We start from the raw sequence: 22,004 nt of genomic DNA, 5'->3' as shown, positions 1-22,004 counted from the left end.
GAAAAATTTATGTGGACTCAATTGGTTTTACTAGTTTTCATGATTAGTAGTAGTGATATTTATCTCTTGTTCAATTGTTTTTATTTTAAAATTTTGACCCGTGTTAGTAATATATTTTGGCCATATTCATAATGCTTACATGATTATCCATTTCACCACTTGTTAGTACTACACTTAATTGGAATTATAATTGAAAAAATCTTAGTTCATCAATATATAAGAATCTGATACGATATGTACCTAGTTTAGTAACAGAGTGAAAACACTTCCAAAAATCGGCATCAGAATCATACAATCAAATTGTTAATGCTTGAAATTTCCGAATAATCCAAGCTATCATGCAGCTGTATTGGACCAGAACTACATAAAAAGCACTTTTGAAATTTCAACTTGAATAGATTTGACTTGTTTGCCCAAATTATTAACCAAGTCTTTTTTATTCTTCCAAAACCTACCCCAGAAATAAGTCACACTATACCCTACTTAATTTCCTTTTATTTTCAATGTTGAAAATTCTTTTTTTTTTTTGTGATTCCATTGGGTCCAGATAGATGTATACATATGTGATGTGATGTTCACACAACTTTATTTATCAACGACTTAATAAATGTGGTCAACTTTTCAATAAATCATGACAATTTATGAAATACACACAAAATAAAATACATAAGCTAGTATTATAGTGTAGTTGACAAAAGTAAAAAGTGCTCGCCCTTGAAAGGGAAAAGTTCCAACCTTTCCAACTTTTTGAAAATTTAAGCATCAAGCCTGTTTAAGCCCATAACCGTATTTGTTGAAAAATTGTGTGTGATTAGAATATATAGATTGGACTATAAATTTATGATAAAATGTATTTCACATCAAGTTGACAAAATTAAAGTGAATGGGTTGGGCAGGAAAAAAAAGCTGAAATCCAAAAGAAAATAAGTTTCAGCACGTGAACTCAAGAGTAGTCAACATGATAGCTACAAGAATTGTTTTATTCGCAATTATTCTAGATGATTATATTATCTATGGGGAGAGAATATATAACTATATTAGTTCGTAAATGGGATGAGATCCCTTACGATGGAAGAAAAACACAGCAAATGGTGTTGTGGTTGAGACGCATCTGCAATTTTCTTTTTCTTTTTCTTTGTTTAATAAGTTTTTAGTTATTAGTATAATATTTTTTATATATAAAAATTCAAAATACTTTAAATTTAGTTTGATTTATAAAGTAAAAGGCTTACCAATTTTAATTATCACATCATATTATATATTTTATGTTTTTGTTTAATATTTTTATTTTTTACATAAATATAATATCTTATGTGATAAAATTTTAAATAAAAATATAAAATGTGTATAAAATAAAAAATAAACATATTATACAAGAATACGTCAGATAATAAAACATGTTAAACTATGCTAATAGAAAGAGATTTAAAAATTAGGATTGATTAAAGGTTTGAAAATTAAAGAAGGTTAAAAAAGAGAACGAAAATGTTGAAAAGGAAAATGGAGATAAAAAACAAACATGCGTTTAATGCCAAGACTTCTGCGTTTTAACTTTTAAGGACGGGATTGGTGTGATGTGTTAAATAGAACAACAGAGGATCCAAGTCCTTCGTAAATACATTAATATCAATTTGGGTAAAAAACATATTTATTCGTAATTCATTATCAGTTCACTAATCCATAAATATCAGTAATTTATTCAATATTAGTTCCTGACTAAATATCATAAACTAATCGTACTCCATAATTTATGATGTCTATTGATATTAATATTAGAGATTGTATGATTTTCCGTTTTCAAAATTATCACTTGAACGATTCCATGTTATCTAGTAGATGAATGTCTAAATTCATGTATTTAGATATTAATATTAGAGATTCTATGATTTTCCGTTTTCAAAATTATCACTTGAACGATTCCATGTTATCTAGTAGATGAATGTCTAAATTCATGTATTTAGATATTAATATTAGAGATTGTATGATTTTCCGTTTTCAAAATTATCACTTGAACGATTCCATGTTATCTAGTAGATAAATGTCTAAATTCATGTATTTAGAATCAAAGTGGCTTTGAGTGAATCTTGACTAACATTGGTGTGATAAAGGAAAGTTGAAACGATGCAAATTGGGAAGCTATATTTGATTTCAAATTTATATTTGTAAATTGATAATTATATTTCAACAAAATAATAGTCCAAAATCTAAAATGTTAATGGGCTTCATCATTTGTATGAACGGTTTAAAGAGTTTCATTTGTGGCTTGGTATGTTTTAATTGTTACAACGAATTTGGGGCCCAAAGGTGTTGAAAAGCCACTGCTTTACATGAAGTAGTAGTACTATGCATAGCTCTATTTCGACCCAATATTTTAACTGAATAAATTAATTATTTTCTTAATATCTAATTATATTATCTAATAAAATAATTTAACTAAATCAAACACATACTTTAATAATTCAAATACATAGTACGTAATCACCTTGAACAGGATCTTTACCCCAAAACATGAGATCCGTCACCTCAAACCTAATATCTAGAGTAGAATTTTTGTCAAAAAAAGGAAAAATTGGATATTAGGGTCGAGGAGTCTTGGTGTTGGTGTTGGTGTTGGTGTTACCTCCTTATTCTTTCTAGAGAATGACATCTTGTGCTAGTGTTAGTGTTAGTGTTAGTGTTACCTCGTTATCCTTTCTAGAGGATGACATCTTGTGCTGTGCTATTCTCAATGAAAACGAAAGAGTGCTATATAGAAAGAAAGAAAGGTGTAATGGACTAGTGAATAGGTTTATCCGATGTGTAATAGTAGTGGTCAACTCATGTGATCTTACCCAATTTTCTAACCAATATAGATACTAGGACTGCTAAATATATCGAAATACCGCACTTATCGTACCGAAAAAATATTGGAAATACCGAATTTACGGTATACCGCATGTTGCGGTATGGTATGATACCTTACCGATAGATTTCGGTACGGTAAAGGTATAGATTTTCCTATACCGCATTTACGATATTTGCCAAAAATTTAATATATATGTTGTATTTAAAGTTTATATAAAAAATAGTTAATATGTTAAAATCCCTAACCCTACTTCCATATTTTAGTTCAGCCGCCCCCAACCCCAAACACAGTCACGCAGAGATGCAAATCAAGTCCACTGTATAGATTTAATTGTGGTGTAGTTTTAATCTTTTGGACACTATCTAAATAGTTGAAATTTTATTTTAAATATTTGGCTATAATAGAATTTTTTTTTGGTATGAAACACAGGTATAACGGTATGTCATACCTTATTTTGGTATACCGAAGTCTGTATGTCATACCTTATTTCAGTATAACATAAAAGTACGGCATAGACGGTATGGTAACAGTATCAGAAATAATCATACCGAATTTTCGGTATACCGAAAAGTTCGGTAAGGTATAGGTATGATATTTTCTCATACCGCAATTTGCGGTACGGTATGCGGTATGACAATTTCAGTGCGGTATACCGTACCGTGCCCCCCGTAATCGATACATCTTTTCCAATCCAATGGGAAATCTCAATAATTCTTGAATTTGTATAATTTCTCGTTATTTTAAATATTCAATTTTCACCATTGAGGCGTGCTAGTTTGACGAACCTATATTGGATTACTATCTTTGTTGTATTTTATTGTATCATTAACGAAAGGTTACTATAGGGTTCGTTGCATAACTTCAGGCTTATTTGTCATAAAAATAAACACAACTGCAATTACTGTAGATTTCAATAATAAGTGTTCATGTATACTATTATCATTCTTTATTTGTATATTAATTGTACATTAAAAACACTGACCAAGATAAAAGAGACACATCTACACTGATATTGGGGTATTCTCAAACGGTGAAATTCCCATTAATTATTGTTAAACAAAATACTCTGTATCTAATTTTGCCATCAATGTGCATTTCTTAATCAGTTAGTATTAATCTTTTACCTAATTGGGTAAAACACGCAAATGTAACCGTCTTTTCCATTTATTAAAATTTTCCCTTAAATGGACAAAAGTATGACTTTAAAGTTTAACCATTAGTCCATTACTACTATTCTCAAATAAAATTGAGAAAATTAAAATAAGTTTTAAAAACTCATATTGCATTAATGCAGCTATATATTCTGTGTGTCTTCCCTTAAAATTGAGAAAAAGCAAAGTTACTTGTATATGAAATAATTGTATTTCTTCATATTGTTGGCTCCGTGATATTGTCCCATTAACGAATTGTTACTTGGGTTCATTGCACAACATTAGATTAATTTGTCAAAAAAATAAGCACAATTGCATTTGCAATGACTTTATATTTCAATAACATAGAAAACGCCGATCAAGAAAAATGGAACAAAGAGACACATCTACGTACGCTAATTTTGGGGTATTGAGAGGATAGATAGAAAGCCATACCCTTTTCAGATATTCCACCTGTCACCAATAAAAAGTAGTATCCCACTGACTGATGTGTATTTAAAAATTAGTTGACTTTCCAAAAGAAAATCGGAGACTAAATGTATTAGAATGTATCTCCAAGAATAAATAGGTGAAATATAAAGTTTACTTACTAAAAATAATAAAAATAAAATAAAACATTCTTTAAGACTATAAAATATGATACTACATTTAATGTAGACTAGACAAAAACATTATTTTCAACTATACTACTATTACCATAGAAATTTTATTTAAAAAAAATTAGTGTAAAAAATTCATATTGCATTAAATGCAGCGAAGCTGTTTTATATACTCCTACTATACTTTGTTTGTGTGTGTTTTCGCTTCATATCCTGTCTACATTCAGCGCGCTGACGTGATTTCTTCATTGACTTAGTTGACCATTTCTTGACTCTCTACTACCCTGAAAACAGGCGACCTTCCTAATTATCCTAACTCAGATTTTCCATCAACGTTCATTGAATCCGGACGGAATCCCGCCTCTCCGATATACTATGTCTGATGTCTCTATATATATACTGTTCTTTTTTTGTGAAATTTGTGAGTGCAGAATGAGTCGCATTGGAGATGAATCCGCAGAAATGGCGTCTTCCCGTTTCGTGCACAAGGTGGGGAGGCCGCCGAAGCAACGGTTGGTGGACGAGATAAGGCACACCTTGAAGGAGACATTCTTCCACGATGAATGACCCTTTTCGGCCATTCAAGGAGCAGCGCAAGTCCAAGAAGCTCTTGCTCGGCGTCCAAGGCGCTGAATGGGGCCGCCGCTACAGCTTTGGAATGTTGAAAGGAGATGTCATCGGCGGCCTCACTATTGCCAGCCTCTGCATCCCTCAGGATATCGGCTACGCCAAGCTGGCTAGTCTTGATCCTCAGTATGGATTGAGCAAGTCAATCTGAATATGCAAGTGTTGTTGCTTGGTTTTGATAACATATATATGCAGACAGCAGCTTTGTCCCTCCATTGATTTACGCGGTGGTGTCGGGAGTATGCTTCGAGAGGAGATTGACCCCAGGTTGCATAAGGATGACTACGAGCGCCTTGCCTTCACCGCCACCTTCTTCGCTGGTGTCACTCAGTTTCTACTTGGCTTCTTCAGGTAACTAGCTAGCTACAAGGTTCCTTTTATAATGAAAAATAGGAGTATTTGATGACGACGATAGAATGTAGGTTGGGATTCTTGATCGATTTTCTGTCGCATGCGGCAATAGTGGGGTTCATGGGGGGAGCTGCCATCACTATCGGCCTACAACAGCTCAAGGGTTTTCTCGGTATAAAGACCGCCCGCTTCACCCAAAATACCGATATTGTTTCTGTCATGCGTTCCGTGTGGACTAACGCTGGTCATGGGGTAATCATATACTTATGTATGCAGTCCACTATACTAGTTTTTAATTGATTATGCAAGTACTATATATCTTTGATTCACACACTAATTACTTATGAATATAATGTGTGTTTGCTTGATTCCAGTGGAACTGGCAGACTATTGTGATAGGAGCTTCATTCTTGGCCTTTCTACTCACTGCCAAGTTTATTGTAAGAACCAGCAACAAGTGGAGTACTCCTCCTAGCTATTTCATTTTGTAGTGGTAGTCTAATGATCAATTGTTGGTTGGTATGGTCAGGGGAAGAAGAGGAAGAATCTTTTTTGGGTTCCGGCAATAGCTCCTTTGATCTCCGTCGTCCTCTCCACCTTCTTCGTATTCATCACTCACGCGGATGAAAGAGGAGTTGAAATCGTACGACACATCGAGAAGGGCATCAACCCTCCTTCCCTCGATAGAATATTCTTCTCCGGAACCTACCTTGCCAAAGGCTTCAACATTGGCGCCATCACCGGCCTTGTCGCACTAACCGTAAGCAAACATAAATCTTAATCTCACCACCACTGGCTAATCGAATTTGGTTAATGGAGACAGGAAGCTGTGGCGATCGGGAGGACATTTGCAGCCATGAAAGACTACCACTTGGACGGGAACAAGGAAATGGTGGCGTTAGGATCGATGAACATCATTGGATCAATGACATCTTGCTATGTGGCGACAGGGTCGTTCTCGCGGTCAGCTGTGAACTACATGGCCGGGTGCAAGACCGCCATGTCAAACATAGTGATGTCGTGTGTGGTGCTGCTGACTCTGTTCTTGATCACTCCTCTCTTCAAGTACACCCCCAATGCCATCTTGGCCTCCATCATCATATCGGCTGTGGTTGGCCTCTTGGACTACGAGGCCATGATACTCATATGGAAGATCGACAAGTTCGACTTTGTTGCCTGTATGGGAGCTTTCTTTGGGGTTGTCTTCATTGGCGTCGAGATGGGCCTTCTCATCGCGGTCGCCATTTCCTTGGCTAAAATCCTTCTCCAAGTCACCCGCCCGAGGATTGCTCTTCCATGGAGAGTGCCAAGAACCTCTGTTTACCGCAACATCCAGCAGTATCCGGAGGCTACTAAGGTGTCCGGTCTTGTTATTGTCCGTGTCGACTCTGCCATCTACTTCTCCAACTCCAATTACGTTCGGGAAAGGTAACTAGCTCAGAAATTACTAATCTATCGCTAGGCCAACTCACACAGACAATTCGCTTTATACTTTATTAGTAGGGATGGTGACAGAAGATGTGATTATTTTATAGGATATTGAGGATTCTGGAGGATGAGGAGGAAATAGAAAAGCAAAAGATCCATCACTTGATCATAGATATGTCACGTAAGAATCGTATTAATATCATACAATAACACTCCAAATTAATGTATCTTGGTTGAGAGATTCTTGTTGTTGTTGTTTTCAGCTGTGACAGATATAGACACGAGTGGGATTCATTCCATGGAAGATCTTCACAAGGCTCTGAAAAAGAGAGATATTGAGGTAAGGGAGTCATATTTTTGTGACATGCCACAGCCTAGTAAAGATGAGTAACTAATTAACAGTATACATTTGGTTGTATTGTATTAGCTTGTGTTGGCGAACCCGGGACAGGCGGTGCTGGATAAGCTGCACGCCTCCGACTTTGCTGAGGTGGTCGGAGACAAGAGGATCTTCCTCACAGTGGCGGATGCTATTTCTATTTTGGTTCCCAAAATGCAGCCTTGAGAGAGACAGAGAGAGAGATCATATCGCAATGTAAAAGAGACGGTGCAATTTGTTGAAGATTTTTATTATTGTTTCATTTTTTTATTGTAGTTGAAGTCGCGAAGAGGATCACCTAATCCTACTCCACCCTACCACATACATAGGTGATCCTGCGTCGTTTGTTTAGGCGCGAAAGTTTTAGTAATGCATCGATTGTTAGTCATATGAGTCGGTCCTAGTCAACTATTGTGAATTTGTTCGCCAAAATTGAGATGAAAAATTTGGGACTCACTTGTAGTATAATTGACATTAACAGTCCTCACAAGTCAAATCATCTTGCTTTTCAATTACCAATATTCAAGCTCCCATAGTGATTACATCATCATTATCAAAGTCACAGACACACAGATCCCAAGTTAACTAGAATAGCAAACTTAAAACTTCAATGAATTTTACGCCGAAATGTGTTGAAACTGGCAGTTCAATTGCATCTCATAGCATTCCCGTTTTCCTAAAACCTCTCTTATTTATCCCTAACTCCTGCCACATTAGCGCCACATCAGCACCATAATTTATCCACAGTTTTTAGCCAACTTTTAGCCAACTGCTCCAATGGTTTCTCCCTTATTTCTCCCTAACTCAACATTTCATTTTTACATCATCACTAATTTAATTGTTTTATTTTTGTATATCTCCTCGTCGGACCGAGAATGAGAAGACGATTCAGAATTCATTAAATATAGATGGAGAGAGAAAAAATAAATGAAGAGAGAAAAGGGATGAGGATGAGGAGAGAATGAAGAGAGAAAATGGATGAGGATGAGGAGAGAATGAAGAGAAGGTGTGTATTTATAGGGGGAAAATTAAAAATATATATATATATATATATATATATATATATATATTTATCGCCGAATTATCGCCCACAGTGGTCCGCGATAATTCGGCGATAATCCGGCGATTTTTCGCCGGTTGGCGATAAAACGGGAGGAAAAATCGCCGAATTATCGCCGACCTCTCCCATTGGTCGGCGATAACTCGGCGATAGACGGCGAAAAAACGCCGACTTTTAGCCGGCACCATTGGGAGTGCTCTTAGGATTACTTAAATTACGATACTTTTGTTATGCTTAGCTTCTTTTTTTTATAAATAAGCATAAACTTTAAAGATCACGTAACGATAGAATTAAATAAAGTATAAAAAATTTCACTTTGAGCATTAACAACTCTACCACTAGGCAAAACATACAAAAATAGCTCATCTTATTTTAAAATTAATTAGAATTATTAACTTGTTACTCTCTTCGTTCCATAAAAAATATCTCATTTTTAATTTTAGTTTGTCATCTTTCTATATCTGAAAAAAGTTTTCAATCACGTTAATATAATATTATATTTTCTCTCTATTCAACACACAAAACAAAATCTACTAAAATTTTGTGCCGTCTCAATCACATTAATATAATATTATATATTATAACATGCAGTACATTGTGTTTTTTGAATCGCTTTCTTCCTTTTTTATATTTTTTAATATTGATACTTTGTATCTTTATTTTTTTTGTTATTCTTATATTGGAATATGATACATAATAGTAGTCTTAAAAAGTTTATGTATATTTTAATTGATCTCAAACATAATTATTGTAAAATGGATTATATTGTATAATTACACATACCTTCACATAAATCCGTTGTCGTCCAGCGGTTAGGATATCTGGCTTTCACCCAGGAGACCCGGGTTCGATTCCCGGCAACGGAAACTTTTTTTTATTGGTAGAGTTTTCAACCCTCGACACTATTATTTTATCTTTACAAAAATTCTATTTCATCACGAATTATTATCAAATAATAAAATACTTAACAATGAAGGGCCTAGCCGTCTAGCCAAATCTAAATGCTCTAAACATGTGCAAATTTCTTACTAGTATGTAATTTTGTTCCCATGTAATTACATACTCAATCACCCCTTAAATTTTGTCGCATTTTTTCATTTTCGTCCGTTCCACAAAATTTATCACATTTCACTTCTTATCATTTTTTTTATAGTAGACCTTATATTCCACTAACTCATTACAAATCACATTTTATTATAAAATTAATATATAAAAGTAGGACTCACTCTTCACTAACTCTTTCAACTCACTTTCCATTAGATTTCTTAAAATCCCCGTCCGGTCAGAGTGTGACAAAATGTAAGGGACGAAGGGAGTATTGTTTCCTCCATTCTAACTAGTTACAACATTTCTTTTGTACACGAAGATTAAAAAATTGTGTTATATGAGTTAAATAAAAATAAAATAAAATAGAAGAAATAAGAGAGAGTAAAGTAGGGAAGATACAAAAAAGTAAAGTAAGACTAATTAGATATTTTGTTTTTATGCCAAAAAAGAAAACGATTCAACCAAAAAAATACGACTCAACTTAGTTAAAACGGAAGTAGTGAGAACTATATAAATATGCATGTGCTTCTAGTTATGGTCTTTTGCCTACCTAAGCCTGTATAGAGAAAGCTTGTCTTACAAGAGCTCACTAAACCACAAACAACCACCTTGCTCTTCATGATTCAAAGCTTGTTTGTTATTTTGCATCTATGTCCTGTAATTCTTTTGTATCTATATCATGCCATGCAAATTTTACAGCTTCAATCTTGATGGAAACAAGCATGACCATGCATCAATCCTCCTAATCTTCCTCCCTATTGAAACTTTACATCCGGTCAATTGAAACTTTAGTTTCTCTAAGTTAGTGTTTCTATTTTGTTCTTCTTAAAAAAATTCATATGGGACGATAAGAGTTACTCCCTCCGTCCCAGATAATTCGACTCAGTATTCCATTTTGGACCGTCCCATATAATTTGTCCCACTTCACTTTTACCATTTTTGGTAGTGGACCTCATATTCCACTAACTCATTCATACTCACATTTTATTATAAAACTAATACTTTAAAAGTAGGACCCACATCTCACCAACTTTTTCAACTCACTTTCCATTGGATTTCTTAAAACCCGTGCCGGATCAAAGTGTCCCAAATTATCTGGAACGGAGAGAGTATTATTGAGCTTAAGTCAAGAGATCAAATAACAATGAAAAACTATCATGAACATTTTTTTAAAACTATGATCAATATTATCTCAAGGCAATTTAGGTATGAGACAACACTTTGAAAATTATAAAACTTGTGTGTTATTATGATTATAACTCTATGGTGTCTAAATAGTAATTTCCTTTCAATCGTCAACGCTTCGACTTTAAGGTGAAAGATTATTGTGTTTTTTTAACAAATGATTATCTCAAGAGTTAGTTATATCGATTTAGAAAGTCTTTACTATATAAATAAATTATTTAAACACTCTAGAAGGCTAACATATTTGTAACTACCCAAAAATTGTCCAAGGCCAATGCCCAAAATCAGAATGAGTGGACGGCTTATCACATTTGTTTCATTTGTTTATTTTATTTTCCTTGATTTAGTCACGTAGGCCATATTTACTCGAGTGACACATGAAAATAAATATACATGACCTAGTATATGATAATAATATGTTAATAAATACTCTCATCGAAGATGATATTAATTGCCACTGGCTAACAAACTATTCAGCCGTCTTGATGACTTTTACATGTATATCAATCTTTCTTTTAAGTAAGTATTTTATTTAAGACTAATCAATGAATTTCATGCAAGGCAAACAAGTATGAGCTGGTCCAAGTCACGATTAATTTATTGTTTTATTATTTGATTAGAAATTAATTAATTTCAAATAAAGTTGATAAATTCTAATTACTTACCTAACACATGTTTTTGTCAACAATATACACTAATTTTACATTTGCAACAGGAACTAACTAGTAGCATTTCAACAGTTTGTATTCATACATTACATTTCATTTCAGTTTGTAATCTAATTAAGATGAGTTTATCTGATAGATATTTTACACCTAAACTTGATTAAACACCACAATTCAAAATAAAGGAGAGAGAAAAAGTAGAAAGTTTACTTTAGTTTCAATTGTTCATTTTTTACAACATTATTTTCATCCAATTTAAGATTCACTTCCCAGAACTTATATGAATATAAGTTTTATATTTTTCTCATGTTAGTATATATTTAGAAATTGGACACGTTACGAATAACAAAAGATTCTTCCTTTCTGATTGGGGCATAATGTATAGATTTTTCTCTATTAAAAAGAAGAACAACAATTTCTCATTTATAATATTAAAAGGGCAATAAATAAGATAATCATTTATATATATTTTTTTAAAAAGTGCAAAAGTCACAAAAAGCAGTGGAAATTGAGGATCCTTCGCTAAAAAACCCAATTCCTCTGATAATCGCACAGCCACGTTTTAATGCGCCCCAGATTCTTCAGTTGCATAATCCTTACACCGGTAATTGTGCTTGTTAGCTAGATCGCTTTTGTTTATTATTTTTTTTATCAAGTTTTCTGCTGTTTGTGGTTGCAAATTGATTCAATTTTTGTTTTCTCGCCTGCGTGATTCCGTTTTCAGTTCGTGAGCAGTCTTAAATCGAAAATTACTGTGTGGATTCTGCTTGATTTCTCAGAATTTAGGGCCAAAAGAATTGTACAATCTACCTGAGAGAGCAAATACTTGATTTTTGGAACAGTGTTACATAAATTGAAGTGATATAATGATATCACTGTTAGTAGGGTTGTGATTTATCTCTTTCCTGAAGAGGAACAATTCAGGTGCAATCTGAATGTTTATATCTTTGGCAATTTAAAATAGTTTGACTGCTAAGCATGAAATAGTGAGTGTGTTGGTGCGTGTGATGATTTTTTTGGATTTTGATCTTTTGTTGGGTTTACTTAGTGTTTTAGGTTTAGCTTATCTTTTTCATTCAAAGTTGGATTTTGAATTCTATGATATCTGGTTGACTGAATCTATGTTTATCCAGAAATGCTGATTCACATCAGTTACAGTGGGATAAAATTGAAACAAGCAACATGGATTTTTTTTTCATTTATCTTTCTATTGGTTCTAGTATCTCACTGGCATTAGCCAGATTCGTGAATTATGATCATGGTTTATATTGTGAGTGTTCTTTACCTCTTTATATTGAGTATGGTGTAAATGATGGAAATCTTGCCAGAATTTTGAGTCCCACATGATCAAAACACATTTAGGGTTGATCGATGTTACTGTTTTGTTTCTGCTGCTATTCTTCCCGTTTTACTCCATCTATCTTCTAACTATTGTTTTCTGGTGGTTGTGTTGAGTTATCAAGAAAATGGATTATCGGCAGAAAAGATAGCAGTGAGAGTAGATTGAAGCTGAACAACCCTTTGTTTTTAAGCCAGAGGTGAAGGAGTTCTATGGGAGCTAGATTGAGTTCCAATGGTCATAAACTGGCCCACAGCGAGAGTATTGAGGGGTTGCAGAGTGAGGCATGTAAGAGACGAAGGACTTCCTCTTTCTTATGGGACGACAATCCCCGACTAATTCCCAGCCTTCCGGATGAGATATCAATTCAGATTCTTGCTAGACTCCCTAGAATTTCTCATTTCAATGCAAAGCTTGTTTCAAGAAGCTGGAAAGATGCTGTAACAAGTGGGGAAATTTATAAATTGAGAAAAGAACTCGGCACAACAGAGGAGTGGCTCTATGTTTTGACCAAGACTGATGGAAATAAGCTTATCTGGCATGCCCTAGATCCGGTGTCCCAGATATGGCAAAGGTTGCCCCTGATGCCAAACGTCCTTGCTGATGAAGGAATGAGATGGGGTCTTTCTGGCTTCCGGCTGTGGAACATGGTTGGTTCGAGTGTTATTGCAGATTCTATTAGAGGCTTGCTTGGCAGGAAACGCTCATTGGACCAGATTCCGTTTTGTGGATGTGCTATAGGAGCTGTTGATGACTGCCTCTACGTCTTGGGTGGATTCTCCCGAGCTTTGGTCATGAACAACGTCTGGCGTTACAATCCAATTATAAATGCTTGGAGCGAAGTGACTCCCATGTCCATTGGTAGAGCTTACTGCAAGACGGGTGTTTTAAACAACAAGCTTTATGTTGTTGGAGGTGTGACTCGTGGTCGTGTTACATTATCTCCCCTTCAATCTGCTGAGGTATTTGATCCTTGTTCAGGGACATGGTCCGAGATACCTAGCATGCCGTTTTCAAAGGCCCAGGTGCTACCAACAGCCTTCCTCGCTGATCTGCTCAAGCCCATCGCAACTGGAATGACTCCATACCGAGGGAAAATATATGTTCCTCAAAGCTTATACTGCTGGCCGTTCTTTGTTGATGTCGGAGGTGAGGTATACGACCCAGAGACAAATTCATGGACTGAGATGCCCATGGGCATGGGAGAGGGTTGGCCTGCGAGGCAGGCAGGAACCAAATTGAGTGTCATTGTTGACGAGGAATTATACGCGTTGGATCCATCGAGCTCTCGAGATAGCGCTAGAATCAAAGTGTATGATCAACAAGATGATGCCTGGAAAGTAATTGAAGGCGATATACCGATTCACGACCTCACTGATTCCGAATCTCCATATCTGCTTGCTGGTTTTCTGGGAAAGCTGCATGTGATCACCAAAGATAGAAGCAATAACATCTTAGTTATGCAAGCCGATAGGCGAAATATATTTCCTTCTGCACCTCCATTGTCATCAGCTTCTTTAGGTGAGTCCTTACGAGCATTTTCTGAGACCGTGTCGGCCTCATCAGAGAATCTCTGGCGAGTGATCGCCTCGAGGAATGCCGGAACTACAGAGCTGGTTAGCTGCCAGATCCTTGATGTCTAGCTAGCTCTACTAGTGTTTAATGGTGAATCTGTTTTCATAATCTGCTATAAAAAGTTAGTTAAGTTACTATACTATTTTGTACTACTTGAATATTAATCTCCTTAGCATAGTGAAAGCATATATCCTTTTGAGTTGTGTCCAACGTTATTGATATATCTTTTGTATTGATTGATGTTGATAAGTTCAATCTTGAACTTAGATGTAATATTCCAAGAACATCAAGATTCCATTTTTATTGAGATAACTGTAATATACATTACATCCTTATTTCCAGTCCCTTATTCCTATATTGTGTTACATAGTGAATGCAAAAGATAACAAACACAAAAGCAGTGCTTTATTGATGTTCTATTTTGGGTGTGCACACTAGAGAAGAAGGCTCCTCAGCCTGTCTGCAGCTTCGAGAATGTTCTCTCTGTGACCAAAAGCAGTGACCCTGATATACTCCTTCCCTGCTGGGCCAAATCCACTCCCAGGAACTGTTATAATGTGTGTTTTCTCAAGAATTTCATTGAACACATCCCATGAATTTGAGCCAGGGAAGTGCACCCAAAGATACGGCGCATTTACTCCTCCGTACGCCTTGAGTCCGAGCGATTCGAACGTCTCCAGCAGTATCTCTGCATTTGACTTGTAGTAGTCCACCAGCGACATAACAGCCTGAAAGAAGAAGATATGAGTGTTCAAGAAGTTGTTCCGACAAAATGACTCTTGGTGGCCGGAAACTCACCTTGAATCCTTCACTGGATAAGCTAGCTAGGCCACCAGCCTGCGCTATCCTTGAAGCTCCGTTGAAGCATGTGCAGACGATACGATTGAAGTCGTTGATGACAGGGAAACCGTTGGAATATAGCAGCTCCTTAGGCACGACGGTCCAGCCAAGACGAACGCCTGTGAATCCGGCTATCTTGGAGAATGATGAAACTTCTATGGCAACCTAGTCACATAAGCACACGAGTTTTAATCAGACTTGAGTTATGTAGGGAATATGAGTGTTTTGAGCAAAACTGATTTACCTTTTTGGCTCCAGGAATTTCGTAGATTGAACGAGGACTGCCGTCTGTTATATAAACAGCATAAGCTGAATCGTATACAATGATCGATCCATTCTCTTGAGCTAATTTCACGAGCTGTTCTAGCTGCTCCCACGATGCTGCATGGCCTGTGGGGTTGTTCGGGGAGCAGAAGAAGATGATGTCCGTTCGCGCAGTTTTAGAGAGGTCGGGGAAGAAATTGTTGTGGGGATCACATCTCATGTACTCAATATTCTGATACCTCCCTGATCCTTGCTCAACATCGCCCGTCTGCCCAATTATGACGCTTGAATCTATATATGCCTGCATCCACTCATGTTATAAGAAAACACATTTGTTGCAAAATAAGGTTGGTTTCAAATCATAAATTCATCCGTGTTGACTTAATGATACAGAATTTGGAAAAACAAACTCAACCAAGAATCAACAAATGATGAATCAGGGTATAACCGGAAAAATTGGATCTTGAACGGCAATGGACATGTTTGATCCAAAGAGCATCTGTGAGCAAACACAAGAAATGGGGGTGACATTTTAGCCAAGACTTGAGACCAATAAGGTTGATTTCACAAGAACAGAATAATATATGCATTCGGCTGGTACCTGCAGGCGAGAAATATCACATTGTGCACCATCGGATACAAATACTTCAGCACCTTGTATACCCATGTCTTTGTAAAATGTCTCTGCTATGGCTTTTCTTAGATCCTGCAATTTACTAGACTTAGAGTTCTCTTGGAGAAAATGAACTTCATATGACTTGTATGAAGATAACAGCTCTTAATAATAAGCAGTTTATAAGCATAAAAAGATGCATAGATCTGGTTGAAGTATCATAAATATTACCAAAGGAAAATCTCATCAGAAGATGCAAGTACTAATTAGCAAGAGAAAAAAATATCACCTTGCTCCCTTGCTCAGCTCCATATCCTCTGTAACCTGTACGTGTTGAAAGGCTGTATGCATACTAAAAACATAAAAATGTTTAGGAATATATAGACTAACTACATGATATAAATGAAATTTCATTATAATTTGTTGACAAAGGAAAATTTTGGTGTACAGATCCAAAAGTAACTGTTTAGATTGACTAACTTGATTAGTGTTAAGGAGAACAAACATGATGAACATTGAGCATATACAAAATCAGACAACACCCAACTTGAAGAATCATAAACTAAAAGGAATATTGAAGTTCTCAGTTTCAGAATATTTGCATTATTGGAAATGAAATGCAACATAATATCTTAACTCAGCATTTCAAATTAGAATGGTTCATCAGATTCCACGCAGTGCAGCACAAACTTGGCGATCTTTGAGTGTTAAGAATTTATTTAACTTACATTAGCCATGCTCGAAGCCACAACATCTGGTAATGGCTCAGTAGTGTCACCAATCCCAAGGCTGATGATTTTGGCATTAGGATACTTCTTAGCATGTTGAGCTTCCCTCTCAGATATCTGCAATGCAGGGTGGCATTAGTTTTCACAATTTCCAAACAGTTGCTGAAAGATTGAGGTTGATCATGGCAGAAAGTTGATTGTGCAATGCAACATGATCTGCTGGCAAAAATTAAAGAACTATAGGATGACTTTTTACTGTTAATTCTACTGAAATAGTCTGCTTTTGGTCACATCTAAAGATGGTTAAATTAATTATCACCATTAGAAAGACAGAAAGGAGTAAAGCTGGTGTGCACCAAAAGATTAAACTACCAACCTCAGGGAATAGATAGTTATACTGAAGCTTCTCCAATGTTGGATTACGAGAAACTTTTGTACGATAATCTTTAGCTGCATGGATAACATTAAATTCTCAGTAACTAACACTTTTGAATATGTTGTGTTTATCTAACAAAGATGCAATCACATACCATTTTTATTATCTTGTGTTGTGATGCTGCAATAAAAACAGAAGGGACAATTCATTATTATGGAAGCAATCATAAGACTCAATCATTCATGGTAAATAAGCTCAATCAAATACATTACCTAGCTCTAGGAGATAAAATGGTTTTGTAAGGCATGAAACTAAAAGCAAAACTCGTATACATGTTTTAGATTATATCCGCACTCTGGGATGTAATGTCAAAGTAGAGTCAGAAAAGTATAAATAAGCACATTGAGCTAGAGGAGCACGGGATATTTATACTCGTACAAATAACAATAGAGAGCTTGCTTGAGTCACTGTCAACTTGCATCCAGCATGATGTCAAAGCAGGTTTGTCCATAAACAACTCCTGTTATTTATTGCTTCTTTGGTATGTACATGTGTGAAAACCAATGTTGACACCATATGTCAGAATCCACGGTATTTAGATGCACACTTGTGTGAATCCAAGGGCTCACACAACCCTCATAGTCGATGGTCTCTTTTCTTCATAGTAGTTGTTGGATTGTTGCATCCATGTAATTTACAAAAGGTAGACTAAGACAGATGTAACCTTTTTTAAAGCCTCTAGTATTCTTGCCAAAGTTAATTGTTTCGTAGACTAGATATAGACATGGAAAGTGAAGATACACTTAATGTTGCATCGTGCCTTTGATGCTTCAACAATTCTCCATTTTTCCTTATTCTTTGTCTCCACAAGGAAAAACTTCCTGACCAGATACTCAATCGAGAAGGTCTTTTATTATTTTCAAGAACATCTAGATAACTGCAGAGCTCAACTTAACATGGATATGAGAGCGTTTCTTGCCTTTTTAGATAGATATATGAAACAATGAGGGTCCACAATGTTAAGAGAGATATTAAATCAACAATTCTCACCCCAAATAAATCACTGGTTACAAAGTTCAATATATGACAGGTTGATCAATGTAATGAGATAAGCAAGCCCAAGCCCCGACCCATCTCTAGACCTCATATCCTTAATAGAGCCCTTGTCTGAAAGTTTCTCTCCAGAGGGATCCTTTTAGGCAGGAAGGCCAAATATTGCCGCTACTCTAAATCCATTTGCCACAAAAGCAAAGGAAAAAATCGTCTTCATTTAGAAATAGTGAAATACAAAGAAAATTTTCCACTGCCTTTCATTCACACAGCAAGGGAAATAGGGAATACAACCAGACCTACTCTTATTACTCTCCATGCATTGAAGAGAAAAGTAGACAGCAATCTCAATAATTATTCAGATTCCTTTTTGGCGGCTTAGAGTTTCATCACTAGCAGGTTGGGCACAGTTAATGATCGGTCTGAATCAGCATATAGTCGAGAGTGACTTTTTTTCATCCAATTACAGAAATCAACCATACCTAGTTTTTCATTAATAAACTATTATGTGCTACAACTGCACAAACTGTATACTAGCATGTATTACTAAATATTTTTATGCTCAGGAATTTCACATCAAACTTCATTTAAGTTTCATCGTGTTCACCACCAGCTCTACGCTTACTAAGACCGTATGACCAGCAGCTTAGACAAGGTCACAATGCAATACAAAACCTAACATTTTCTACTCTTGACAAGGAGACCTCTTCAAAATTTATAATGTAAGAACTAATACATCTACTTTCTTGAATATTGACTAAGACGGGTAGAATCGAGAATGTCCCATACGAGACGCCCTAAAAAGTGACAACTAATCAAATGTAGATGAATCATTTTGGCAAAAGCCACAAAGAAAAGTAGTAGCAAGGCTGCTAGCAAGACTCATTATACACATCTGCAATCCCATGACATGACAACTACAGCAACTTATGCCTTCTAAGGTGGAATTGACATTTTGGAAAATAGGAAGTTTATTCTTTGTAGACCAAAACGTAGTGGCAGTGTGCAAAGCATAGACTTTTCTTTTTGCAGTTCTATTTATTCAACTAATTCCCCACACGAAATAAACAAAGGCTTAGGCGTTGAAGTTCATGAACAAATGGGTTCACATTGCTACTTAATTACACATGCCCATATAAAATTCTCAGAATTGGACTTTCAGTCTTGACCAAACAATTAAATTCATACAAAAAGACTGAGTTTGCCGTTCAATCTGCGGAAAAAATCATCAAAAAGGGACAAAATGCTTGCATGTACAACGGTTGAAAATGTATTCAAAGGCAATGGTTAGTTATGACGAAGATTTCACCTCTTACCTTTGAAATTGACTGCGGAAGAATGCCCTAATTCAGCTGTGTAAATTCTGGTGAAATGCTTGCGATTAAAAAAATGATGAAATTTTGAAAATTTGGGCAAATCTGCAGATTTTCCCTGAGTTGGAAGTAAACAGAGGCTGATTTAATTTAGCCGAGAGAGTAACAGTGTTGAGTTGATAATTTTATATAGTAAAGTTTTTATACATTTTTAATTTTCATGTGCAAATAGCTATGCTTTGAAATTTTTATGTATGTTAATGAAGTTGGCTGAATGTGCAGAAATTGAAATTATTTAGTACTAGGTTTAGTATCTCCATTATGGATAAATTGAACATGTTGTAAATATTTTCAATTGTGAAAAAAAATACTACCACTACTATCTTTCTACAACATCAACATTTGTTGTTGTGTTGCACATTACATCACCAGTTGTAAAACATGCAACAAAGTGCTTCACCATGAGAGTTAATACTAGTAGTATTTTAGATAGTCATTGATCAATATATCAATAATTTTTGTTGGAAAATGAAATGATGAAATTATTTTTAAATTAATTGATTTTAAGTGGACCATAACTATGTAGTAGCATACATGATATTAGACCATTAATCTGCATGCAAATAATCTTTGGGGAATATTATCCCAAATTTTATTAGGTCTTTTTCCAACTACTATATGTTAGTACTACTACTTCATTGAAAATAAGTTTCAAATGGAATATTCGAGATCACAACCTATTTCCGAGAAATAGGCTTAAAAGTATAAGTGGAGATGGAATTATAAGAATAAATAAATATATCACGCTACTGATTTTTCTCACATAAACATTAACAATATCTCAAACTATTTTTTGAGTTTTGGAAACTCCTTTCTCGAAAAATAAAATGGATCAGTGACCATACAATAAATATAGCAAGAGAATGCTTGCACGTATTAGAAAATAAGATAGAAGTTCTAATAATACACTATTGTCTATTGATATGCTTGGTGATGACTGAGAGATGTCAATAATTATTAATTACGTGATATACTTCCAACTATTTATTTTAGCAGTGTGTCTAATCATTTTCCATTCAAGAATTGTGTCACAACTGATTACGTAAATCATATACGGAGTAGTAATTAAAATGTATATCTATCTCCATTACAAACTAAACCATCAACCCATATTATTATGATTATAATCCTTGACTTTAATTTCATGCATGCATTTATATTTTAATTACAAATAAAACCTTGCTTTTATTGTGACACCGGAAAATTATTTTCAGTCATTCGATTATGAAGACTATGTTGAATTTATCTCTTTGTGTTCGGTTTGCAAGATTGTATCCGGGATTAAATTTATAGTGTGTTTAGTTCATGAGATTCAACCCCACAACTCGGGTCAAAGTATCTCAAATTATCTGGGACAAAGAGAGTATTATTTTATCTTGGAAACCAAACACTACATTATTAGATGAGTGTACCATCAGTATTAGAATCCCATGAAAGACAAATTTGCATTTAAGAGCTTTAATTTTGTGGAGTATAAATTTCCAAACACTACATTATTAGATGAGTGTACCATCAGTATTAGAATCCCATGAAAGACAAATTTGCATTTAAGAGCTTTAATTTTGTGGAGTATAATTTATTTCATCATTTTCATTGTACTAATAGTAGACAAGTGGAGTACTCTTTTATTCGTTTGGGATTATGCCATAATTAGTTCATTCTACACTTGTTTCATTTTTCTTATCTCCATGCAGTAGCAATTTTAAATCTTTTAGAATATTATGTCGAAGAATTATCTTTGCATGCTGTTTCTTGGAAGCACATGGTGTAAACAAGTCAACACTACTAAATTAAAGGAGTACTAAAACAAATAGAGAAATAGGCTGAAGATTCTAAGCAATTCATTTTATTATCAAAACTATCAAATTTTCTGCATTGCCTTTTACACGATTTTAAAAGAACTAAATCGAATATAACATATGCATTGAACTAAAATGAAATTTTGAACGATAAAATTAATTAATGATAAAGACTTTTTTTTTGCATAATTGATGAGGAAAAATCTCAGACAACACATATTTTCCCAAAAAATAATGCGAATCTAACTTCCAAGAAAATGGCATGTGACATGACATCCACGAAATTTCCAAGCACATGTGGTTGAAGAGTTTATTGTAATATACTAGGAAAAAAACATTTTAATTTAAGTTTTTATAATAAATTAAAAAACGAATACAAAGAAACAATATATAAAAAATGAGAAAACATAAATAAAAAAAAAGTGTCTATTAATTGAGGATGGGAAGGGAAATTTTTCAGAGAGTTATTTTGAAAGTTTGGACTTTGGGTGATGGATTGGGAAAATACACACAAGACATTTGGATTTTCTATTTATATTTTTATATCTAAAATTATTTGTCATTTTGCCTATATCCATTCTTGTAATAGAAATAATAATTTGAGTTGGACAGTCACCTGCTTTTAATAGAGAACAATTACTTAAAAATTTATGTTTGAAATTTTGGGTTATGAAATTCAATTGTATGTGTATATGGATTAAAATTTTGAT

At 34.8% G+C, this 22,004-nt stretch overlaps 2 protein-coding genes, 1 non-coding gene and 1 pseudogene across 5 annotated transcripts; 3 read left to right on the top strand and 1 right to left on the bottom strand.

Annotated features, from left to right (window-relative positions):
- Positions 1-5,057: 5,057 nt before the first annotated feature.
- Positions 5,058-7,884, top strand: LOC125209202 (annotated as a pseudogene).
- A 1,350-nt stretch (positions 7,885-9,234) lies between these two features.
- TRNAE-UUC lies at positions 9,235-9,306 on the top strand. Its single transcript has one exon. It is a non-coding gene; the product is annotated as a tRNA-Glu (tRNA).
- A 2,511-nt stretch (positions 9,307-11,817) lies between these two features.
- Positions 11,818-14,592, top strand: LOC125213414 (F-box/kelch-repeat protein At1g22040). Of its 2 annotated transcripts, none has more exons than XM_048113948.1 (2): positions 11,818-11,941; positions 12,801-14,592. In XM_048113948.1, exon 2 carries the CDS (start codon positions 12,889-12,891, stop codon positions 14,317-14,319), a length of 1,431 nt encoding a protein of 476 aa, XP_047969905.1. In that variant the 5' UTR covers positions 11,818-11,941; positions 12,801-12,888; the 3' UTR covers positions 14,320-14,592. The 2 variants fall into 2 exon arrangements, with proteins under 2 accessions (XP_047969905.1, XP_047969906.1); XM_048113949.1 differs by having other exon boundaries at positions 11,821-11,941; positions 12,793-14,592.
- Positions 14,527-17,467, bottom strand: LOC125213415 (aminotransferase ALD1, chloroplastic-like). 2 transcript variants are annotated; one of them, XM_048113950.1, is made up of 10 exons: positions 17,345-17,467; positions 17,227-17,252; positions 17,073-17,146; positions 16,697-16,813; positions 16,258-16,320; positions 15,957-16,061; positions 15,804-15,854; positions 15,336-15,656; positions 15,050-15,256; positions 14,527-14,979 (listed from the first exon to the last, which is right to left on the bottom strand). In XM_048113950.1, exons 1-10 carry the CDS (start codon positions 17,404-17,406, stop codon positions 14,686-14,688), a joined length of 1,320 nt encoding a protein of 439 aa, XP_047969907.1. In that variant the 5' UTR covers positions 17,407-17,467; the 3' UTR covers positions 14,527-14,685. The 2 variants fall into 2 exon arrangements, with proteins under 2 accessions (XP_047969907.1, XP_047969908.1); XM_048113951.1 differs by having other exon boundaries at positions 16,258-16,309; positions 17,345-17,451.
- Positions 17,468-22,004: the final 4,537 nt, after the last annotated feature.

Source organism: Salvia hispanica, chromosome 3 (assembly GCF_023119035.1).
Source record: "Salvia hispanica cultivar TCC Black 2014 chromosome 3, UniMelb_Shisp_WGS_1.0, whole genome shotgun sequence".
In the NCBI taxonomy this organism is placed as follows: domain Eukaryota; kingdom Viridiplantae; phylum Streptophyta; class Magnoliopsida; order Lamiales; family Lamiaceae; genus Salvia; species Salvia hispanica.
The sequence above is the reverse complement of the archived record's forward strand: the minus strand, read 5'-3'. Positions and strand labels throughout refer to the sequence as shown.